The sequence below is a fragment of the Limulus polyphemus genome, unplaced genomic scaffold (assembly GCF_000517525.1).
Source record: "Limulus polyphemus unplaced genomic scaffold, Limulus_polyphemus-2.1.2 Scaffold847, whole genome shotgun sequence".
In the NCBI taxonomy this organism is placed as follows: domain Eukaryota; kingdom Metazoa; phylum Arthropoda; class Merostomata; order Xiphosura; family Limulidae; genus Limulus; species Limulus polyphemus.
Window position 1 is genome coordinate 205388 of NW_013666457.1, and position 24325 is coordinate 229712.

The 24325-nt window shown below is 33.6% G+C and overlaps 1 protein-coding gene across 1 annotated transcript in view; it reads right to left on the reverse strand.

Moving 5' to 3' along the window:
* LOC106460840 (sodium- and chloride-dependent GABA transporter 2-like) overlaps positions 1 to 24325 on the reverse strand; it is a 92136-nt gene that overhangs the window by 52401 nt on the left and 15410 nt on the right. Inside the window, exons 3-6 of the mRNA XM_022387643.1 lie at positions 21972 to 22103; positions 7533 to 7809; positions 6562 to 6694; positions 4093 to 4281 (exon numbers count right to left, since the gene is read on the reverse strand). Coding sequence (XP_022243351.1) covers positions 4093 to 4281; positions 6562 to 6694; positions 7533 to 7809; positions 21972 to 22103 — 731 coding nt within the window. The remainder of the gene's footprint in view (positions 1 to 4092; positions 4282 to 6561; positions 6695 to 7532; positions 7810 to 21971; positions 22104 to 24325) is intronic.

Below are 24325 nucleotides of genomic sequence, written 5' to 3' on the forward strand. Positions count from 1 at the left end.
ACCAATCCATGGTAGTTTTAGGTTAACAGGGCAGTTGTTGGGACCAAATTTTGGGTCAGTTGAGAAGCTCACAATTTTCCTTTAAGTAATTTGATTGATGACGTTTTCTGTATACCCATTTTCTAGTAAAATAGTTTTAATTGTCTTCAATTCGAAATATAGTTTAGATTTTGAACGGATAACTAGAGCCCGATGGACTAAAGTAGCAATAAGGTTCGTTTTGCAATTTTTGGGACTGAAAGAATCCCATCATGTGTACTGTCCTGTAAAGGTAGGATTTCTGTATATACTGGTGAAAAAACAAAAGTCATCTTTTTCAACTAAGATGTCTAGGAACCATAAAGAGTTATGTTATTCCTTTTCAAAAGTAAATTTGAGAGCAGAGTGCAATGAGTTTAGGTCTTGTAAAAAACACTCACATTCCTGTTCAGTTTTAAAGATGGCAAATGTGTCGTCTACATAGTGGAAGTAAACAGCAGGTCTGGTAACTTTGTTAAATAGTTCTTTTTCATGGAAACCAACAAAAATATTGGCTAAGGCAGGTCCAAGAGGAGAACCCATGGCAACTCCGTCAATCTGTTGATACATATCATTATAGCTGAATTACACAGAACGTGTTGCAGTATTCATCATTTCAATAAACAGGTCCTAAGGTATTGGAGAGCACTGAACTTCTCCACCATACAAACTATCTGCACATTTCAACAAAATTTTAAAAACAATTGAAAATGGCCATAACGAAATGTTTTGCTGCAGTGAATCCCTACTGTGCTTATTCCACACGTAGGTGCCATGTGAATGTCGGTACATAGGTTGCACTTCACAAAAGATTGCAAGATAGAATTAAACTACATGTACCCATATCCATTAGAACTAATAGTGTGAAACAAAAAATTTGCCATGTCGCTCCTGTAAAACAAAAGTTCTACCACCAAAATGTGATTAAGCAATTGGCCACCATTTACTAGTAAACCCAACTTGTGCTGACACTACACAGATAGCAGGTTTGAAATTATTGCAAATGGTTGGTCGACCTTTCATCTCTATTTTGGAAGCCACCTTTATTAAAACACATAAACCTCTTCTTTGCCACCAAAAAGAATTCCTATACAATCTACACATCCTTCAGTAGGTCTGACATTTCCTGATTGGCTAAAGGACATGCCACTCAGTGATTGCCTTACTGGCCTACGTTGATCGGACTCATTTTATAAGCTGTACAATTTCCTATATATCATTTTCGCTCTTTTTTAGAGGTTTGAGGAACCATGAAGACTTGTTTCACCAAACTCTGCACCCAAGTGGCTAACTTCCCTGTGGAAAGGCAACCCACTCAACATTTACCTATGGTTTTGCACATCATTACTGACGACATCCCGAACGATTTCTCCCTTAATTGGGTAAATATTTTCCTAAGAAAATACAAACCCAACACCGTTATCGACACGTCCAAGATGAAACTAATAAGAAGGGAAGGAATTTTTGTTCAACCCCTAACCCCCAAAAACTCGGATTATCTAAGTGCCCCATGGAACTCTAACCCACCAGTAGTTTGTAAACTGCATCGAAATAATGGTCAACTTTTTTCTGTATTCCTGAGAAACGTTGATGTGTCTATATCCCCTGAAGACATCAGATATAGCCTCCTTGCCATACCTAACTTCAAGATCCATGCAGTACACAGAATTAAATCAAGAATCACAAGCCAACTGACTCGATTCATCAAAACAGTCACAGATTCTAAACCTACAGAACAATATCTTCTAACTCACAGATTATCTTACTACTTCTTCCACTTTACAGCCAAAAGACCAAGAAGACACCTAATCACAAGAAACAGAGACGCCATAACCAGATCTTCCAAGCTCATGACACATCAAAATCGACAGGATCCTGTTCTCGCCACCACACTCGCTCCCGAGACAGAACTGCTTACCACCTCCAGTAAAACAACTGTGAAAATAAACAGTAGCACTCAAACAACCAACCTCCAGATAACTACACAGCAGACACAAACCATGTTACCTCTATTAACCAAGTGTGACACCGCTACTTCTACAAACAACCTCTTTCTTATAAACCAAGAAACACAGACCAGGATTGTCAAAAAGAACCGAAGAATCCAGACTGAAAACCACAACGATACAAACTCCAAGAGACTGACAAGATCCACTTTAAAAACTTCAGATGCACTACAACCAAAGCCCCCACATCACCTAGCACCATCCTGTTACACAAGACACCATTTTGTCAACTAATCAACCAGAGCCCAATCCAGCTAAACAATGATCCGAGTGTACACAGATTCACATCACCTCTTCAGCCAGCCAGCCTGTTCTAGTCTTCAAGCATCACCAGTAGCCACATGGAATTCAACCCAAGAAAACTAATTATATTTCTTTTTCCATATCATTTTCCAGGCACGGTCAGGGTATTTTATTCAGCACCCTGGCCATGGAAGTGGGTTTTCTCAGTGTACTCCTGTTTGTGTACTTGCTATTTATAATTAACACAGCTTACCATCATATGAACATATTTATAAACAATTCAAATATTTGCAACAATTAATAGACATCCAGCATCATAATCTAGTGGATGGTACAAAAACCATTAGTTCATAAACAAAAAGCACCTATCCCGAGAAATATACTTACAGTTTGTTGCCAATTCCTTATCTAAGCCTAGCCAAGGCATGATAAAAGTAAGCAGTTTCTAATGCTTTTGTAACAGTTAACATGTTAATAGACTAAAATTGTTTAGTGTGTACAATACTGTTACGACAGCGGAAGTCACACGATGCTGGGAGCATGCGCTCTGGAGTTTCTAGAACGATCATGACTTAGAGGAACCTCGCGAATGTCCGAGTGTTTGCCAGGCACACTCTTTTTTAGTATATAAACCTGGCAAATAAAGCCTGCGATACATAGATATGCAGATAGATTGAAGATATAGATAATTGAGTCAAGCGAACAGTAGGCACCGTTAGTAAAGTATGTGAACCACTGTGATTTATAGCGTGTGTTATAAAGGTTGTTAAGTTTAAAGTGACTGAAAATTCTGTGTATTACAAAGTTGTATCGAGAAAGAATAAACTAGTTTTAATTAAGAAAGGACTTGTATCGCTGAAGTTCCTCGGAAAGAATTTGTTACGACAGCGGAAGTCACATGACGCTAGTAACACGTCATGAGATTCTAGAATGATCATGCCTGTTCGTGGCAACTCTAGTCTTCTGTACACGCCCTCTATTTTTAGAGATGGACAGACAGACAGAGACGGACAATTGAGTCAAGCGCAATAGTAAGTAAAGCTTGTGAATCATTCGTTGTGAATTATAGCGTATGTTTAAGTTAAAATGACTATGGAAATTAAGTGCATTGCAAAGTTGAATTGAGAAAGAATAAACTAGTTTTATTTATGAAAGGACTTGTATCGCTGAAGCTTTTGTTTGGAAAGAATTTCTACGGAAAATTAACCAACGACCAATTAAGGAAGTTGTCAAACGAGAAAAAAAAAAAAAATACAAGGAGAATCTTTGTTTCAATATTTTTGTAACCATTGTCTCATTGTATATGATGCCAAAACCGTGCACATTTAGGTTTAAATTGTATAAAAAATTGTTTGATAAGCATTATTGTGTTGGACCTCCATTATAGAGAGCTATGAAGGTTGATTATACAATTTATATGGAATAGAATCAATAGTTAATGTAAGAATTTAATATTGTATTCAGCACAAAATAAACAGTGTAATAAAGTTAAAAGCATTTACAAGAGGTATATTACATCATATTCTCCATAAGAAAAAATAGTAATAGCTACTGAATAGAACTGTGGTACACGTAACTATAAAAAAATAATTTGCAAAACAAATTTAACAAAAGAAATTATGAGGCCATCTTTACGTGTTAAATCAAACTTATTATTGCTTATTTTGGAGTGCTTCAAAATTTCACTATTCATGAGTTAAATGTGAATAGAAATAATTGTAATTTAAGGTGAACATCACCTTATAAGCACATGATTAAAAGCCAGTCCAGAGACCCGTCAGATTCATTTACAACCATCCCTAATGTTCAACAGCACGCATCTGACAACTTCACTCAGGTATTTACACAAAGAACCAATTGTATTAGAAAAAAAAATTACCTGACCCTCAGCAAGTCTTGTAAAGTCAGGCATCAGGTAGAAGTAAATACCATCAAGAGCACCTGGTAGAGTTACTCCTCTTATCAGTAATACAGACAACACAAGATAGGGGAAGGTAGCCGTGAAGTAAACAACCTGGGATGAGATTATGTAAAAACATCACTATCATAAAAGTACACATCTAAACCAACAGTTCATAATTACACTGAGCAATTCTAAAAATGTATATTACAATAGATTTTTCAGTCTAGCTCCTTCACTGTGATGGGCACATAAACGTCTCCCTCTTAAACATTGCCATGCAAGTTCGGAATTTTATACCACCATGAGAAAAGCATACTTCTCTTCAAGTTTCCCAAAATTTATACCAGTTTCAATTTTCAGATAAGTAACAAAATATATAACCTGTGTTTTTTGTTTTCAATTCTGTGTCTTGGCTAAAGATAAACCTGGCACTAGAAGAATTATTTATCTACAACTGTGGTAGTGAAAGAGTTAAGCTAAAACAAATTTAGTGAGCTACATCAAATAAATCACAGTTAGTACCTATGAGAGAAAAGTAAATATATTTTCTTTCTCTATCTAATATAATGAATAAATTTCTATATAATACTTTTCTAGTTATGGAAAAGTGAAACATAGCAGTTCATTACACCTTAGGAGAGTGTGATGCAGCTGTTCATTCACATTATTTAAGGACATTAACTAAAGCCAGTGATAAACAGTCTTCTTACCACAGGTTAGAGCTAGAATTCGTTAAATTATCCCAGCATTCAATTACTTGTTATTTAACTATAACATATTAGAAAATACCAAAAGTACAATACAAAAGAACTTCAGATTGTCTGTGAAGTTTGGTTCTGTAAAGCATGTGAAAAATAATAAAAAATATATTTACATACATTTTTTTAAATTTAAATATATGTACATTTATTAATAGCCAATAAAAGTTAACCTCAAAGCTCTGTTACTGATTTATTGAATGGTATTCATTTAGTCAAAGCCAGATGTATAACATATCCTCCTTACAAAATGTACAAATATTTTATTAAAAAATTGACTTTACTAATATTTTCAATGCCTTACACATAGGATTACACTATGTTTTCAAGTAAATATAGTTTACTTGTCACACATTTCAAAAAATTTCAATAAGTCACTGAGTAGACTGATTAGGCACTTAAATTTTCAAAAATTCACTTGCACAAAAAAAAACCAGGGTGATACTAGTAAATAACTCAAAAATTAAGTTGATTAGTCAAGATACATGTGTACGTGTTCATTTGCTGGTATAAACCATGCATACACGAGAAAATGTATTGTTTGTTTGGACTTTTTCAACTAAGACACACACACACACAGAAACTCTTTTTAGCTTTTCTGGTATTATAAAATTGTGGGATTTGACTGTCACTCTTATTGTGCAGTCCTAAAACCAAAGTTTAGAGCATATTCTTCCAGCAACAGAAATATTCTTTGATTCAAAGCTCAGGCCCACTAACCACTGGGTCACACCCGGCCTGAGAATATTTAAGCTAAAACTTTTCTGGATGCAAGTTTATCCGTGAGTTGTACAAGATTGTGATTAAACCTATTTCTGTGGTTCATCCCCAATTTCCATTTGATTAACAAAATGCTCAAATTTAGAAATTAAACTTGCTATTTTGTCAACTAATGAAAAGACTTAATATTAATAAAAACGTTTTGTTGGCTTAATTACAGGACTGATATAAAGACAAATCTAGTGAAAATTCACTATAGTAAAAATTCTTATTTATCTCTTGGATTTTCATAAAAGAAAATTTATTATTATAATCATAGATGGGATTTATGTGGGGCAATTCTCCCCCACTTTGTTTTCTGTGGGATATAATATGTACACAACATTCACAATAATTCAGCCAGACCCCCTGATTATAAACTAGTAAATGACAAATAGTGGAATTAATTGACATCTTCATGGTATTTTTGTTTACATCATTTTTTATTATTCCTATTATGGACCTTTTAACAAACAGAGTAATTACCCAAATTTTGGTGCATAAACAAGTTAGAAAAGTGTATTTAAAATACTAATGGTGCCTAGATAACCCAGAATTAACTGTAGGGTTAAAGTACAAAAATGTAGCTATTAGTTCCATTTCCCGATGTTTGATTCAAATTGTTTTTTTAATTGCTCATTCAACTATTATACAAACAAAGAATACTCAGAGTTATGGTGAGACCATGAGAATACAAGTTTACACTAGTCAATACAACACAATAACCCCACCTCAAAATCACTATTATGTTTAACATCACATACAATTCTACATTTAAATGTTATTAAATGTGGATTTTAAATATATAAAAGTGAATTAGACTGATGTAATATAGGAAAGTTTACTAGCTAAAGTGACTTGAATGACACTTTACCTTTCCTGTGGACTTCACACCCTTCCAGATACAAAAGTAGCACAAGATCCACGCCAAAAGTAAACATAATGCTAAGTCCCAATTGACATCTCCCATCTCGTCTATACCACTGGAAATCCTCAAGATTTTTCTTCTGTTCAGGAAATAATCATATATTTTAATTAACTTACAAGCCATCTTGTGTTACAGTCCAATTTAATTCGCCATTGTGTGTGAATCATATGGATGCTGTGTGCTTAGAAGCCATTCATTTTAACAATAACCCTAGTCAAATTGTGTGTGTTTGGTTGTTGTTAAGTTATATTTCATATTTATTTCCCCCCCCAAGTGATACGTACATGAAGATATGTCAAAATGATAATTTTATAATATCAGCTATTAATAAGTAGCTATTAAGTAGCAAAAGAAAATATCCTTCCAAGGACTTCAAACAATTTATTAGTTCAAATCAATTAACTTTTGAAAAACATTGCAAATCTTGTTTTAATATATTAGATATCAAAGGAAATATTTGATTTTACATAAAATATGCAGTTTGTCTTAAGGAATCGTTTTATATATATATATATATATATATATTTTTTTTTTTTTTTTTTACAGTAAAAAACTACTATATGCTTGACTCCTGAAGTTCTTGTACTTGTAAACACTTTTGATTCATCTAACATGGTAACACTGAATAAGAATGATATGTATTGAGTTGAGTAATAAATCAAGTTATTTTCATTTCAATCTCTGTTTCTCTGCTCTAAACAAGTTTTACTTAAAAGCTACATCTTCCAGAACAATCTGAATTATTAGACTTTGATTAACATGATATGGTAGAATGTTTCAAAGCTCCATATGGAAAAAAATGTAGACATTGGATCCAAACTAACAACATACATTGGGTTAAAATTTAAAGTTACCAATTCATATATCTCACATTATAATGAAAATATTTAAAATAAACTATAAATGCAGTTACTTACTCCCAGAATTCAATGACTGGATCCACATTTTCAATGGATCCATTACTAGAAGTGTTTCTAACATGAAGGAACTCCTTTGAGGTCTGGTTGGTATTATTCAAATTATCACAAGGTACATGATGCACCCAGCAATGTGGAGTATTCCATTCATTCTGGCAAGAAGCCCATGGAAGGTGACTGTTTAGAGAATGAAAGAAGTAGAGGAGAGCCCAGGCCAGTATAATGATGTAATAAATGTTACATAAACAGCATATAACAGTTGTGCCAAACCCAACTCCTGATATAAACAAGAAAAAAAAAAAGACATAGAAGCAGTGTAAACAGAATATTTACAAGAGTTGGAATGGAATTCTCAAAAGAATGCTATATTATTGTTCAATTTTCACTTTTATCTGGTCACTATAAAATAATGTTAAGTGGTTATTTAAGTTTTATTTTCACCCGATTAATAAAGTATAATTTGTAACTTTAACTACTGATTTCAAAACAATAAATTATACAACTATTAATACACAAAGGTGTAAAGATAATAGTTATGTGAACTATCATATCTAAAGTAATATAATAGAATCTTCCTACTTTGAATTATGCATTTCCAATTTCAAATTTAGGTCAAAAACCAGAACATACAATACAAATACGACAAGGGTTCAAATCTTAGATTAGTAATAGTAAAATACATCTTAGAAAAAATAAACATAACTAAAGATGTATAATCCACAAAGTAATGGGGAGATTACAGCCAATATACTAGGTTTTTTTTAAACTAGAAGAGTAAATTCCAATTTTAATCAGTCTAGACATACAAAGTTTTATTATGTTACTTGTATATGAATATATGATTCATTATAAGGAATGGAGGACCAACTTCTGGAAACATGTTTTAAGTATCATCCTTTATGAACTATTATTATTAATAACCTGATTTCAACTTGTTACACCTTATAGTTTTAAAGACTGTTTATTAAGATAACATTTCAACAAGTGCAGGTAAATAGTTGATAATTGTTTTAAATAAGGAAAATAGTGAGCATACCTAAATTTTTAGATTTACAATACCATTTTACTGTTTCAACATTGAAAGATCTTTTGTTTTATATATAATTTAAGTAGTGCTTAGATTTATATCGCCTGAATAAATAAATAAACTAAATAAAAGTTCTTAAAACCCAAAGATACTGAATAAATTATACTTATGAGATAGAAGTTTGAAAGGATAAGAAAACCTCCAAATATAGTATCGCAGATAAACTACCTATTTTTAGACAAACTATACAACAAAGTCTTGCTACAATTATCTAATTTTAAAAAGAAGTTGAAAAGACTAAGTATTTTATATCTGTTTTATTACTTTAATACGTTACTTATCACATTAATAACATCTGAAATCAAAATAACAATATATATCATTAACAAGATGTATTTACAGGCATTACTTCTAAATTGAATGAATAACAACAATTAGAACTAAACAAAACATGGTTGTTGCTCAGGATAACTCTAAACACTTGTCATGAAGGCTATAGCATAACATTTAGGGACAACAAGAGACCTATTAGTCTATCTAGGCTATCCCATCCTGTAAACTAAACTAATACTATTAAATATAAAACAATAAACAAAAAGAAATAAAATCTCAAAGCCAGCTCTTATCATTCATCTAGTTACCATGTTTTCTCTTAAATTGAATTATATTTACTGCTTCCACAACATTCAAAGGCTAACCACCTTGTTAAAAAAATAAAACTGTCTTAGCTGAAGATGACTCCTGCCCTGCTAAAATTTATATTTGTGTCCCCTATTCCAACTATTCTCACTGTTAAATATGAAAAAAAGATGATGCATCAACACTATCAATTCCCTTAGCAATTTTAAACACCTCAATCAGGTCCCTTCTAATTCTTCTTTTTTAAAGTGAAAACAATTTGAGAGATCTTAACCCCTCTTCATGACAACCCCTCCATCCCAGGCACTATTCTAGTATCCTTCCTCTGAACCCTTTACAATAATTCAATGTCTTTCCTAAGGTAAGGAGCTGAAGACTGAACACAATACTCCAAATGTGGCCTAACCATTGACCTATACAATGAAATTATAACATCTTTAAACTTGTATTCAATATTTCTGTAGATACAACCTAAAATACTATTTTCTCTACCACTAGCAACAGCACACTGCTTGAATGGCTTTGGAGACTGATAGACCACTAAACCAAGATCCTTTCTTTCATAACACTGTTAAGTTTATTCCCATCCAAATTGGACTTTTATTTCAAATTATGATAACCCAGATGCATTATTTTGCATTTATTACAATTAAAACCCATCTGCCATTTATTCACCCAACTCACTAAATGATCTAAATCATTTTGTAATGCAGCAGCATCCTCCTTGCATCCAGCAGCACCCATGACCTTAATATCATCGAGTGAGAAGAAAATAAATTACAGATATAAGAAGAAGAAACCATATTTACACAAACATAAAGAATCAATGATTTATTGAACCTAATATTTCAGAGTCGTATACCAAGTTACTTACTTACGAGGTCTAGTAAACCTTAAAAAGCTCAAATATCAAGAATGACAAAAAGAAAAATGTAGTATAAAGTAGGTAAAGTACCCAAAACTTCAATTTTAACCAAATTTGCTAAATTCTGACAGTTATGCTCATTTGCCTATTGGTCTTGTCAAATACAAGAAATAGAAAATGTTTAGCAAACATTATTGGACAAAAAACAACCTCAAAACATTGTTTGGCAAAGTGATACTTTTGCCCTGAAAATGTTTAGCACAAAACACTACAAGCCAAGTGATATTTTAATATATCATGCAGTGGTGAACAACACACAAAAAGATTTATTCCTTAAAGACTGCTGATGTCGAAAAATATTTTGCAAGTGTGAAAAATGATCTAAATATTTGCAAAGGTGTGAAATGACAGTACTTTAAGGCTACAATTACCATAATAACTCTTAAAATGACAACATTTTCACTATTTCTACAAAAAAAAAAAAAAACTTTTTCTCCAGCAAATGACTTGTTTGAACAATTTAAGTAAATATACATTCTATTTGCTGAAGAAGTGGAATGTCTTGGTATAGGATTTATTTTCAACTGCCCAAGAGAATTAAAGTATTTTTCAGAAGTTATGAGAGAAGTTCAAGTTCTTTGGTCAAACATATATGAATATATTGTTAATTGCAAAATAAAGATGTATAGAAAAATTATAAATATAAATTAGGTCATCAGGAAGTTAATGTCACTTTTTCTTTTTAGATGAAATAACCATAACTTGTATATAAAAACAAATCATTTATTAAATGAAATAGTCTCCATTCTTATCGATGATCCTTTTCCATCTCACAATCAGGTTGTTAATGCCCTGATTAAAGAAATCACTTTGCTTCCAAGCTAAAAACATGTCAATGTCCTCTTTATCACCTTTCATATTTGCATACGTTTTCCCATTAAGATGGTGTTGCAGTGAACGAAAAAGATGGTGATCTGATGGTGCCATATCTGGAGATATGGTGGATGGAGGAGAACTTCCTAACCCAACTCCTTAATTTTGTTTATGTCAAACGTGCCACATGTGGACGTGCATTGTCATGGAGAAGAACACCTTTCCGATTGACGAGTGAAGGACGTTTCTGATGAAGGGCTTGATTTAAATGTTTCAGTTGCCGACTATAGATCTCTGCATTGACAGTTTCTGTGAATTGGGGAGTACGAAATGAAATACTCCTCTGATGTCCCACTAAATGCAAAGCATCACTTTCTGTGGATGGAGTCCAGGTTTTGGGGTCAGAAGTTTTTGGCTGAGCCATTGTTTTTTGGCATTTGATATTCGTATAGAGAATCCACTTTTCATCACTGGTGACAACTCTATCCAAAAATGGGTCAAGCACATTATGTACCAGAAGAGACGAAGCAACGTTCACACGCTGGAAACGATGACGATGATCATCGGAGAGTTCGTGAGACACCCAAACATCTTCTTTATGAATTTTTCCCATATTCCTTAGATGTTTACGTATTGTTCCATGAGAGACATGCAATTTCAGGGCCATTTCACTTGTGTGTTGCCTTGGGTTAGACTCAACAAAGGTCTTCAGAACATCAATATCAATTCCAACATGTCGGCCCCTACCATCACAGTTTTTATGGCTAAAGTCACCTGAACGAAATTTGTTGAACCATCATCATTGACACTTACGAACGTTCAAAACATTTCCATAAACTTTTGATATTCTTTGTGGCTACAGAGGTGTTTCCATTCTTGTATTCAAACAGCATTAATGCCAAATGTGTGTCTCGTCATGTGCCATCACTATAAAGGATTAGAGTATACTAAACTTTACACATTGTATAGGCTACACTAACATGACGTTTAGGCGGATCGTTTAACTATTATACGTGATGTATAGGGTTTTTTTTGGGGGAGGGGCAGTTTATGAAAGTGTTCCAAAATGGGACATTAATTTCTTGATGACCTAATATATATAACTTAAGTGTTAGTGATTGTTATCAGGGTGAAAATAATATTAAAACATACCATCAGATGAAGATATTTGTAGCAATTTCATCATCCTCAATGTTGTGACAAATTCCAGTTCAAAGCAAAAGTTTCATATAGCTTAGCTCGTTAAGTAAATCCCTTGTCCGACATGCAGAGGTATAATAAGTGTCAATACTGTTAGGACTCAGGTTGCAAATTAACATGCATTTACTGTCATTGTATGATAAAAATACTATATTTCTAGATGCATATTTATTCACAGATTGTGTAAAAGCCAGATTGTGGTTTGGAGGAGTGAATTTTTTTTTATTATTATTATTATTATTTCATTTTCCTGTGCACTGTTTTTCAAAGTAACAAAAAATAACACTTAGGTGTTCTGCAGTTAAAACTAGTCAAGATTTGGTAGTGATTCAGATTTTAGGCAATTGATTTTAATTTTTAAAAATATACATTTAGACAAATGATAATCAATAAACATTATATTTTAAACACAAACCTTTAAATCTAACTCTTCAATGTAGGAGACTTGTTTGTTAATATCAGTCTAATATGGGTGTTTGGGGGGGGGGGGGACACCATTTGAGCAACTATTACGATATTCCTGGATTCAGATACAGGAATACAAGTCATCTGGTCTGAACAACAATGAAAGGTTCACACGTAGTATTTGGAAAAGTAAATTTGTTTGTTTTAGAGCAAAACCACGTTGGGCTAGCTGCTGTGTCCACTTCAGGGAATCATACCCCAGATTTTAGTATTGTATCTCTGAAACCTTAACGCTGTCCCACCAGGGGGAATGGAAGGTTAGGATGATTTATTTTTTCTAGATAAAAAGAAAGAGGTAATGTGAAGAAAAAATAACTTTATTGATACAAAAAAAAAAAAAATAGGAGCAGTGGTTTTCATTTAGTTGCAGAAATTAGTTTTGTAGCAACCAATTAAAATTAAACAGAAAGGACTATACTGAAACAGTATAATAAACTGTAATTTAAGCTTTGATTAATTATAATGGAAGAAGAATACACAGTCTGCAACTAGTGGATCAAATTACAAATACAGGCAAAACTTCTTAGTGGCTCCTTCAGCAATAGGAATGAATCTGAGTGAACTATTTTACAATAAACAATTACAAAACTAGGAAGGTGTGATACGTGGTGTCTACATATCATGCTGTTGCTTTGATATTCTGAAATTTCCAAGATTCATTAATGCCCTATTTTCATCTGTACTCCAAGACTAACTCACATGAAATCTATGCCTTACCAAGCTGTCTGTTAATTTTTAGATCTACTACTGCCAAGCTAAGTTTCTTAGCATAAACTCAAATACTTATTGGTCAACACATTTGAGAGAGGTTTCACAAAGCCTTAATACTCTTAATCATTGTTACTCTTGATATATGGGAAACAGCAAAATTTACTCAAGCAGTTTACATTTAAGAATATTTTAATAATAAGATTTCAATCTTGTTTAGGCCAACTGAGCCAAGATCATGCTCCCTAATGTTCCTAACAGTCTACCAAACAAAAATTAACAATATCTCAAATTCTTAATTATTATGAAGAATTCTCTCAAGATTTCACTAGCTATATTGAGAGAAAAGTAAATGAGCAACTAAATACATAACCACCTCTCCACAACTGAATATCCACAAACTGATGTACCTCAATATACCATTGTTTCCTTTAGGAATTCAACGTATTTTGCCAGAGACATTGCTGGTGTTATTTCTTATCATGGTGAACTAACATCATACTAAGTGAAACCTCAGATTATTTTTTAACATAATCAAGCAGATGGTTGTCATTAGTCTTGCTTTCTTCTTATCATGTCTTTCTTTACAAAAGTACTTGTACAAAAAGATGTGTGCCATCTTAACCTGAAAAGATAACACTAACAGAACCAATTTCTGACATTTATTGAAAGACTTCTCAGGTTATTTCTGAAAGTCAGTTATTTTGAATGACAAACTAGTTTATATCATGAAGAATGGATTAAAAATGGGATAATTTCCCCCAGAAATGTGGTAGTGAATTCATTCATTTGAGGAAAAAAATTTTTTTTTTTCTTTTTTATCCTTTGTAAATTTAATTAAATCAACAGGTTTTTAAAATGCTCTGTACCATATTCTCAGGTGAAAGTGATTTCTACAAGAGTATTACATAGGTCTGCTTTATAACAGGAGATTCATGCAGGATAAGTATAGAATAAATCCAAGTTTAGCTAAAATGACCAATCTCAGATAATAAACAGATTAAACATTCAATGTAAAGTGTAAAATAATTAGTTATGATGTGAATGCTTTTTCTTAGCTAGAGAACCTTGATTAATAATTATAACTAATTTGGAAAAGGTTTTCACATCATAATTGTTGTCATCTACAAAATAAAACAGATCAATGTTCTGTTGAAACATGTAGCATGTTCCATCATAAATAAAATCACTTCATTGTGCTTATAAATCATTTGCCCATTTAGTATTATACAATATATTTGTGAAGTATATAGTTTTCTCTAAGATAGAGTTGAATCAGTGTGTTTTCATGAAGTGCCTGGACCCGTATTTACTATCATGTGCATTGAGTTATGTACACCAGCAAGTTGGAGTTTTTGTTTTATGTAATGCAGTAGTTTAATACATTTGTAATGTAGGCTTACAACAGTTTATGACAATGAACAAGTATCCAAGCTTGTCGAAACGTTAAAGGAGGAAATAAACTAATTTATTTGGGCTTTGAATTACTTGCACTGGATAATTTAAAAGAACCTGCAAATAAAAGAAAAAAAAGTTAAAAATAGTATTCCTGTGTGTGTGAATGCCAAAAAAAATAATAAAAGTTTCCTTCCATTTTAAAAATCTACTGAAAATAACTAGATATCCCTTCAAAGCAAACCAGTACTTTTAAATGCATTTACAGTGTTTTTTTCAAGTTGTCAAGGTCAAACAAATCCAGTGCCAGAACAATAGGGGTGCAGTTGCACAGGAGCTCAGACACTCACTCAGAAGGATCCGAAAGAATTGGAAAAAAATTATCATTATTTCATTTATTTATTTACAGGGCCATTCACCTACCCAGTTATTTTTTCTTGGCTGAACATGCTTGAGAAAGTGCAATTCTACAGACAAGAGAGAGGACAGCCAGGCAGTAACACTACAATCCACACTAACGGATCGAATGTCACTCTTATAATGCATCTATAGGTTGAAGTGAGGTAAATATTTTGTGGTACAACATCAATTCAAACCTGGGTCACCAACTCAGACATCCAAATCTTTACCACATCATTAATCACTACAAATGAGTGACTATGTAAAGCCAAATAGTGATAATCCTGTTTGTGATTCAATTCCCACCATTAGAAGATACACTACCTTTAGATTGTTCACTTGAAATTAAAAATTGTTTAGTATGTTGAACTTAAAGGTTTCTCCAAAATATAAATTTGGCAAAAAAGTACAAGCAAGAAGAGGAGGTATCATTTTTGGGTGTGAAACTTTCTCAAATCAATGACTTTTTTCAATGTTTTGGTACACCTGTCAACTCAAGTGACAGATCAGTGCTTAATTTTGCAGAGAAAGATGGTAGGTCCAAACGGATTGAAATCACTTTTGACAATAAACCTGAACCGAACCTTGACATGTACACACACACACACACACACACGAACCTCAAAAGTATAAGAAAAAAAACCTCAGTAATGGCAAGACAAGTGCTACCTCACTTACAAACAACTGGTTTTTGCTCTGGCTGATGGACAGCACTGACAAACAGAACTTAACATTCCTTTAAATATTAATGACAGTCAAAAAATAAATAAAAAAAATCAAATCACAAAATTTGAATAAACCCAGCAGATCATTTCCACGTGGCAAAAATCAACACAGGCAGAGCTTCTTTAATACTCATTATAATATTATCACAAGGGCAACAGATCATTTCCACATGAATGGCTTTTTTCCTCCCCAAGTTGGGTAGTATTAATGCAAGTCATGTTGGCTGTTTGCTGATCATAGTGTACCTGCTTACAATGTAGTTATATTTTGACATAAAGCTACTTGAGGGCTATCTGCAGTAGCTGTTTGTATCTTTGAAGTGACAGACTAGTTCCAGTCAATACCACCCACTGCCAACTTGTGGGCTTCTCTAATCGAGTAGTGACATTTAACTGTCACTCTTATAGTGCACCTGTAACCCCAAAGTGCAGAGAACTTTTTTTCCGCAGTAACAGGACATGAACCACTGAACCTTGGATACAGTCTGCCATGCTAACCATTGGGCTGTGCTCAGCCTGCTTATAATGTGGCATGAGTCAGAGGAATTTGAAACTGGCATCATCTAAGAAATAAAACCGGATATCACAAAACACATTTAGATTCTTGTTTAACATTTGAACAGTGACAATTATATAAAACCACAGTTTTTTTTCTTTTTTTGTGAGATATAATTAGTTCCAATAGTGATAGTCATAAACAAAAAATTAATACCTGAAACTGTCCATAGCAACTCCAAAATTACAGAATTAAGGAATATAATGACAACTATTCATTGCACAAATATTTATGTTAGATATACACAATTATTTAAGTTTAAGCAATTGTTATGATCGAGAGGATTTATGTACAGTGCGAGTGTTAAATTCAGTTATTTTTAAAAGCGAGGTGTTTATAGCAAGTTTGTTTACATAACTGTGAACAAATCATATGTCGTGTATTTAAATTGTTGTGATTTGACATCATGTTATTCGATAAAGTTGGATACTGATAGATCTAGGATAGATTGTGAGTGTGAGTTTAGCCATAAAGAGTGTTTAGTTGCGATTTTTAAAATAAATTATGACAGATTGTATTGTAATAACAGAACAGAGAAGAATAAATTGTCTTGTCATTTGTGTTCTAAAGTAATTAAACCAGCCTGTGTTGACTTTGACGAAAAATAGAATTAGTTAAAGCTCTGGATACTACTGTGATAACCAATAGTGTAACGAACATTTGTATATGCGTTTGACTCGTTTTTAATATATTAAAACAAGTGGACTGTGTGTGTGCTGTTTGTTTATTGATGAATTTTGTCACCAACAAGTCACAGATACCTATTGAAAATAATCCAGCCCATCCATACATATAAAACCTCACAATTTCCTTTAACGTTACAACGGTTTCACTGGTAAAGACATTACGAGGTACATACTGAAAACCTTCAAACAGGTATAAACATGCTTAACAAAAGAAAAGCAAAAAACTTGAAAACCTTAACATTGAGGCAAGTAGGGAGAAGCTCAAGTTGATTTTTTTTTCTCTAAAAACTATCTGGATTCGTTTTTAAACTTCTATTTATTTCTAAGCTGCCGTACGTCTACAAAGATACAATGCTAGAAACCAGGTTTCTATACCTGTGGCGGATAGAGCACAGATAGTACTTTGTGTAGCTTTGTGACAAAAGATAATTAACTTGTTTTATTATACATCCACTTGGTTAGATTCTTAAGTTATCGAAATTAAATTAAAATCAGCTTTCTTACAAGGATGGATTGGGTCACTAAAACCGGCCCAGGACCACCAGTTGTACTAGCTCTAACAGTGTAATTGTGCCTAAAATTTATTTAGCCTACTTATGCCTATCGTATCTATTCATTATTCTTTTTTTTTAAGTTTGATAACAGTAAAACAGATATGTTTTACGTAATTGAATTGTTATTGTATGATACATTTTGGTGTATAGATACACACATACTCAAATTGAAGCAGAAAATCCGAAAGTACACGAATCTCTGTATGACCAAGACAAGTAGTTCTTTTGCGCAATAAGGCATTTTTCTTAGTGACAGCATCAATTACTACGTCAAGGCGATGCAAAATCTTTTTTTTTTCCACAGCCATGAGCAGAAAAACTTACAAATGAATGACAGATAGCGTACTTAGAAGTCGATTTTTCACAAACTTAAGAGTCCAAAAGGTGTGTTCTCAGGCAACTAGAAATGTAGACAGTGTAAGCATGTAACGGTAAGCGAGTCCAATAGCATTGTAAGTGTTTGTGAATAAACTGATTTTTTCAAGAATATAAAACACGCACACTGCACTATTTTGAAAAGTCTTGCATACAACTTCCTTCGGCCCATATTCATATTCAAGTCATCTTTTTTGTCCAATGCTTCTGGTGCTTCTTTCTTTCGAGCCTTGTATTCCGTGGGCAGTCCTGCTTTCAGTTGATCCCAGCTGTTAGCCAGGTGTACCAGTTCTTTCTGTAGTTGGTCTTTTGTAGCTCTTCTATCAATCGTCATGAGCTCTTTCATGGCTTCAGCAGGTAGTCCTGACTTTATTTCACCAAAGTGATCTGGAGACAGGCAAGTTACGTCGGTGATGAACGAACCATTGTCTTCAAACCGATTTTTGAAACTTTCTACACCAGTTTCCAGGATATTGTTGTGAACAGTTACTTCAAACTTTTAGTATCCATGAAGTATTGGCTCATCTGCACCCAATTTTCCTGACATGCCCTTTAGTTTCCTCATTCTCTGTACCGGAAAAGAATCTTCCATAGTTATCCATGTTTCAATATCCATCTCGCTGGACTTGGTCTCCAATTCTTCAGAGACTTTGTTGACGAAATTTGACATAGACTTCAAAACACTCCCCATATCTCTTTGTGCATCAACTAACTGGGCCTGTGCAGCCTAAACCAGCTGATGAGCCTTCAGTAGACCCATTCCACTAGTCTGCAAGTATTTTGAGAGAGGTGTTATTAATTCAAAGATTTTCATATGTGCAAAAGCAGTCACGATAGTTTCATATCTCGAAAGTCCAATTCGAAGTGGACGAGCCCTTGGTCGCACATCAGGTCTGAACTCGTCTTATTCTTTAATCAGGACCAATGCCAGGATTATATCGATATATCTGAATTCCTCGAAACCATTAAAAGACCCAAACACTTTTGAAAGAGCGGCATCCTTTGCCCATCAACGTATCTCGCCAATCAACTGAAGTCGCTTGACTCGCTTTTGATCTTTCATAACATGTTCTCGAATATCCATCCTTTTGTAAGGATTGAAGACAACTGCAAATTCGTTCAGCAGTTCAAAGATGGGAGATTGAGTTGAGTCTTTAATAACGAGGTTAAGGACATGTGCATAACACCAGACGTGAATATGGACTGGTGATTCCTTTTTTGGCCAAGTTTTTAAGCCTTGATACTCTTCTTGCATATTAGCTGCACCGTCAGTAGTATTTGAGACACATTTCCTTATGTATAAGCCGTTGTCATCCAAAACACCTTTCAACGTTTTGCAAACCTCGTTCCTGTTGAATCTGTAATGTTCACAACTGATATTAGTCTCTCCTGAACCTCGTTAACACCTACAAAGCGAATTATAATGGCGCATTGGTCCTTGATTGAAATGTCTTGTGTAGTGAACAGAAAACATACCAGGTTCACGAATTTCATTTGCTATTGCAGCCTTTATCAGTGCAAAAATCGCTTGGATAACATGGTTAACAATTGTGTGTGATATCAGTGTGATTCTGCTACCCTATCCTTTGCTACCTCTGTCATGTGCTTGTTTGCTTTTCGTTTTAAACCTATCGAGATGACTTTTCAAAACAACATCGTATCTGCTCAAAAGTATCAAAAGCTCCATAAAGTTTCCGTGATCAATCAAAAGATTGTCTAATGCATAAGCAGTTTAAGAATCTGGTGCAGAACCTCTGAAACTTAAGCAATGCTTTCCCATAAGCTTCACTATTTCAACAACACTTTTCACAATTTGTCTGTTTGTTTTTATTTCTTTAATTTTCTGTGTAGGAAACAGTAACTGCCCTGTATCCTGTTTATTTAGCTTTTTAAAAATATGCTTCAGCATATTCACGATGTGTACTGCTGCAATGTGTTCTTCAATTCGTTGATAAACATGGTGCCAAAATGTTATTCCAGTCTCATTCGCTTTGGAGTGTGCAAGGCAGACTGTGCAGTCAATTGTTTTTAGTGTTTCATTGTATGAGATCCAATATCTTTAAGAACCATTTCCCTTTTGAAGATGTATGTGGACATTTTCAGTACTTCTGGCTAAACATAGATCGAATGGTTTTCAAAAAAGTAACTTCTTTCATTTTCGTGGGTCCGAGCAAACAAATTAAATGTGCTTTCCGAAGTCGATGAAGTGATGGCTCCGAATGAGAAGTGTATCTTACTTTTTCGAATGGTTGAATGCCAGTGTTTGTTTTGTACATGTTGTGGTAGTAGTTTCATTCTTTGCCACTTCAGGTATTCGTCTCATCGGAGTACTGGTACTGGTGCCATCAGAGCGTCGTCCTTGGCCACTTCAGGTATTCGTCTCATCGGAGTACTGGTACTGGTGCCATCAGAGCGTCGTCCTTGGCCACTTCAGGCATTTGTACCATCAGAGTACTGGTACGGGTGCCATCAGAGCGTCGTCCTTGGCCACTTCAGGTATTCGTGAAACTAAATATGTAACTTGTCAAATGGCTAAAAATTAGGCTAATTGACACGTTGTTTTAAAAAGTTAAAGGATATTAACTTAAAATCAATATACTTACATACTATAACAAATTACAACAACAGAGAAATGGTATAAGAAAAGTTACATTGACAAACCTTCTCACAAAATATATAACACATTGAACGAAGAAATCTACAGATGAGTCTTCTGCTGTACAAAAACTCTAAGCAACAACAAGGATAAAATTGTGAAATGCAACCACATTGATGTTGAAGTGTCAAGACTGCACAGTGTGTATGTGTATATGACAGACTGAACGCTTCATTGAGTTAAATAATGTTACGACAGCGGAAGTTACGTGACTCTGGTGACACATAATGAGTATCTCGAACGTTCCTGAAGGCTCGAGCGTTTGCTAGACTCGCGCTTTTATATATATAAGACAGGCAGAGATAGAGACGGACAACTGAGTCAAGCGTGGTAGTAAGTTAAGTGCGTGAATCGTTCGTTGTGAATTATAGCATGTGTTTAAGTTAAAATGACTGTCGAAATTAAGTGTATTGCAAAGTTGAATTGAGAAAGAATAAACTAGTTTTATTTAAGAAAAGATTTGTATTGCTGAAGTTTCATCCGAAGAAATTATACGGGAAATTAGAAAACGACTAGAGACGTAATAATAACATTCCAGAAGATACGAAAATGGGGTCAACTTTTGTATCTTATCTTATGGAAACAAAACACCAAATTCATTCCTAAAAAACTTGTTTGTTAAAAAAAAAAAAGGTTAAATCTAAATGGCTAGCTTAGAGATTTATTTGTTTGTTTGTTTGTAATTAAGCACAAAGCTACACAAAGTACTATCTGTGCTCTATCCGCTACAGGTATAGAAACCTGGTTTCTAGCATTGTATCTTTGTAGACGTACGGCAGCTTAGAAATAATACAGAAGTTTGTATGTTTTGATCAGAATAAAAACTATTCCAAGAAACAAAAGATAATTAACTTGTTTTATTATACATCCACTTGGTTAGATTCTTAAGTTATCGAAATTAAATTAAAATCCTAGGAATATACGAAAAACGTTCAATGCTATATGGCTTTTTGTTAAAATTAACATTTTAAATATTAATATACATTAAAAAAAAAGAACTAACGATTTTCATAACAAACTACAAGTGTATATAAATATCGTTGCTGTACAAACCAATAACCAGTTCATGGCATAAAATATACAATAGATGTCAGATAAATGCTGAAGATCGATTGTAGCCAAAGCCATCAACAGAGATACAAAAAGTAGCGAAGGCCAGAGTCCCCACTGTAACTTTACTTACCATGGACGAGGAAATCATCTAGCTAGTACATGGTAAACCCTAAGTTTGGAAGGAATATTGGTAACAAGTTCTCTCAAGAAAACTTAAAACTTACCGAGTGTTAAGCAAAACTCCATGTAATACTTGCCCTTACCTTTAAAAATTGGGCAAATGTTCCAAACGGTTATTCCTCCTTGGCTGGTGTACTGACCTAGGGCTATTTCAAGAAAAAACATAGGAATGCCACCAACGATGATACAGATGAAATAAGGTACAAGAAACGCACCTAAAAATAGAAATAAAACAAAAAAAAATACATAATAATTAGTCAAACCCTTAAACTATAATGTACAAATGTCGTGCATGTTTTACTAATACTTAACATTATAATAAAAAAAAAATGATAGTAATTTTAGTTATTGATTTTCTTGACAATTAATCACAAAGTGTGTGAAAGTTACCAAAAACTCAATGAATCGTAACATAGACTAAAACAGTTGTGCTTCTTCAAATACCTCCAATAAAATATTAATCTGTGGACAATTTCTTCCATTACACCTACCCCCAATCTTGTGGTAGAGATAAGAAAATATCAGCACATGTACCAAGTCTACAGTAAACCATGTTGGCCAGGTTTCCCGGTCATGATAATTTAACCTATGTCGCGCCCCATAATGAAGTCATTTTGATGTGATAAAACTTCTATTTTTCATTGTAGAAGGATGGCGAACAACCAACAGTTTAATTATACATAACTCACGTCTCATGGTACATTGTTTTCTGAACCGGGACTATCTCAATTACGCGAGTTAATAAAGGTAAAAGAAAGCATATTAATAAATACACAAAAACCAGAATATATACGGACCAGATGTTTTATAACAATATTATGGATTCCTTTTCACCAAAAGTAAAATAATTCGATGTACCCTCTTCCGCGGAATGTTGTTTCATTTATTTAAGGTTCATCAGCATAGCTTGAGGTCAGCAAACCAAAATAATGTATTTAGTGTGAAGAAATCTGTGATGGCATTATTAAATAGTTCGTCCACCGTATAATATCGAATAATAAATTTGGCGAATGCCATAATTCACATACCTAAATTAATTTAGGTTACTAAAACATATAAACATTACATACATACATACTACCATTGCCAGAAGCCTTATTGTACTTGGTTTTAATCTCACGTAATAAGAACTTTTAACTCTGATGAAAATTGCATAAATTTTAACTAAAAACTGTTCTCAATAGCAGCATTATTAAAAATGTAACTACAGTACAGTGTGTCTGTATTACGCACAATGACAATCTGCAGCGAATAAATTCAAAGAATTTGCCTTCTAGAAAAAAAAAAAGGGTGGTCCTCTTTGACCAATGTTTGTGACCACAAATATTCTTCGAACAAGTGTGGAAAGACCACAGCCACATCATCTTTGGGCTCTACAATTTGTCGGACTGAGTTGTATTGTTTCAAATGTTTTACCATCCATTTTACGTCAACATAATCAGTTTTCTGTTGTTGTTGTGTTTTTCTTTTGTTGTTTTTTTTTACGAGAGTTATTAACGAAGTTAGTAAAAATAAGTGGAATACCTAGAAATAAAATATCCATAAATGAGATTAGGTATACAGTAAAGAAAAGAAAAAGAGGTCAAGTGTCTTCAAGATAAGAATTTTGACTAATTTTTCTTCAAATATATTTAATCCCATGGTGTTCTGCTTATAATATAGCCTTCTGGTAGCACAGCGGGAAGTCTGAGGGATTATAACGCTAAGAATCTAGCTTCAATTACTTGCAGTGGACTCAGCACAAATAGCCTGCTATGTAGATCTGTGCTTAACAAAAAAACAAACTTTATTCTACAAATGTTGCAATGGGCAGAAATTAGCGGATTTTTTTTTTTTTTTTTTTGCCTTGTCTATAACTCACCCATAAAAATGTCCCATTTCCCACGCTGTTACACTAAGTGTTCAAATTCCGCTTTCATCATTATGCAGTTGATCTTGTCAACATTGAAGTCTTGTAAAATCTAACATGTGTGACTGAATCTTTGCATGGTGAAGACGCCAATCCAGATTCACACCTCATACAGTCATGGTATTGTTACGTCTCCGTTCGTTAGTTAATTTTCGGTAAATTCGTTTTGATGAAACTTTAGCGACACAAGTCCTTTCTTAAATAAAACTGGTTTATTCTTTCCGAATACAACTTTACGATACACTTAATTTCAACAGTCGCTCTATAACAAACACCATAATTCACGTCTCACGTGGCCAACAATATTTTGTCCGCATACATTCAATTACTCATTCACTGACTGCAGTTCAATTACTCACTGTTCCGTCACGTTGTGACCATCTTATATATACCAGACTACTCTCAATCTAGTAGTCTCCCAATAATTCACGAAGGTTCGAGAAGGACGTGGCGTGATACTAGTCACGTGACTTCGCTGACGCAACAACAAAAAAAAAACATCGAAAAAGAAACCCAGTAACCCGAGCA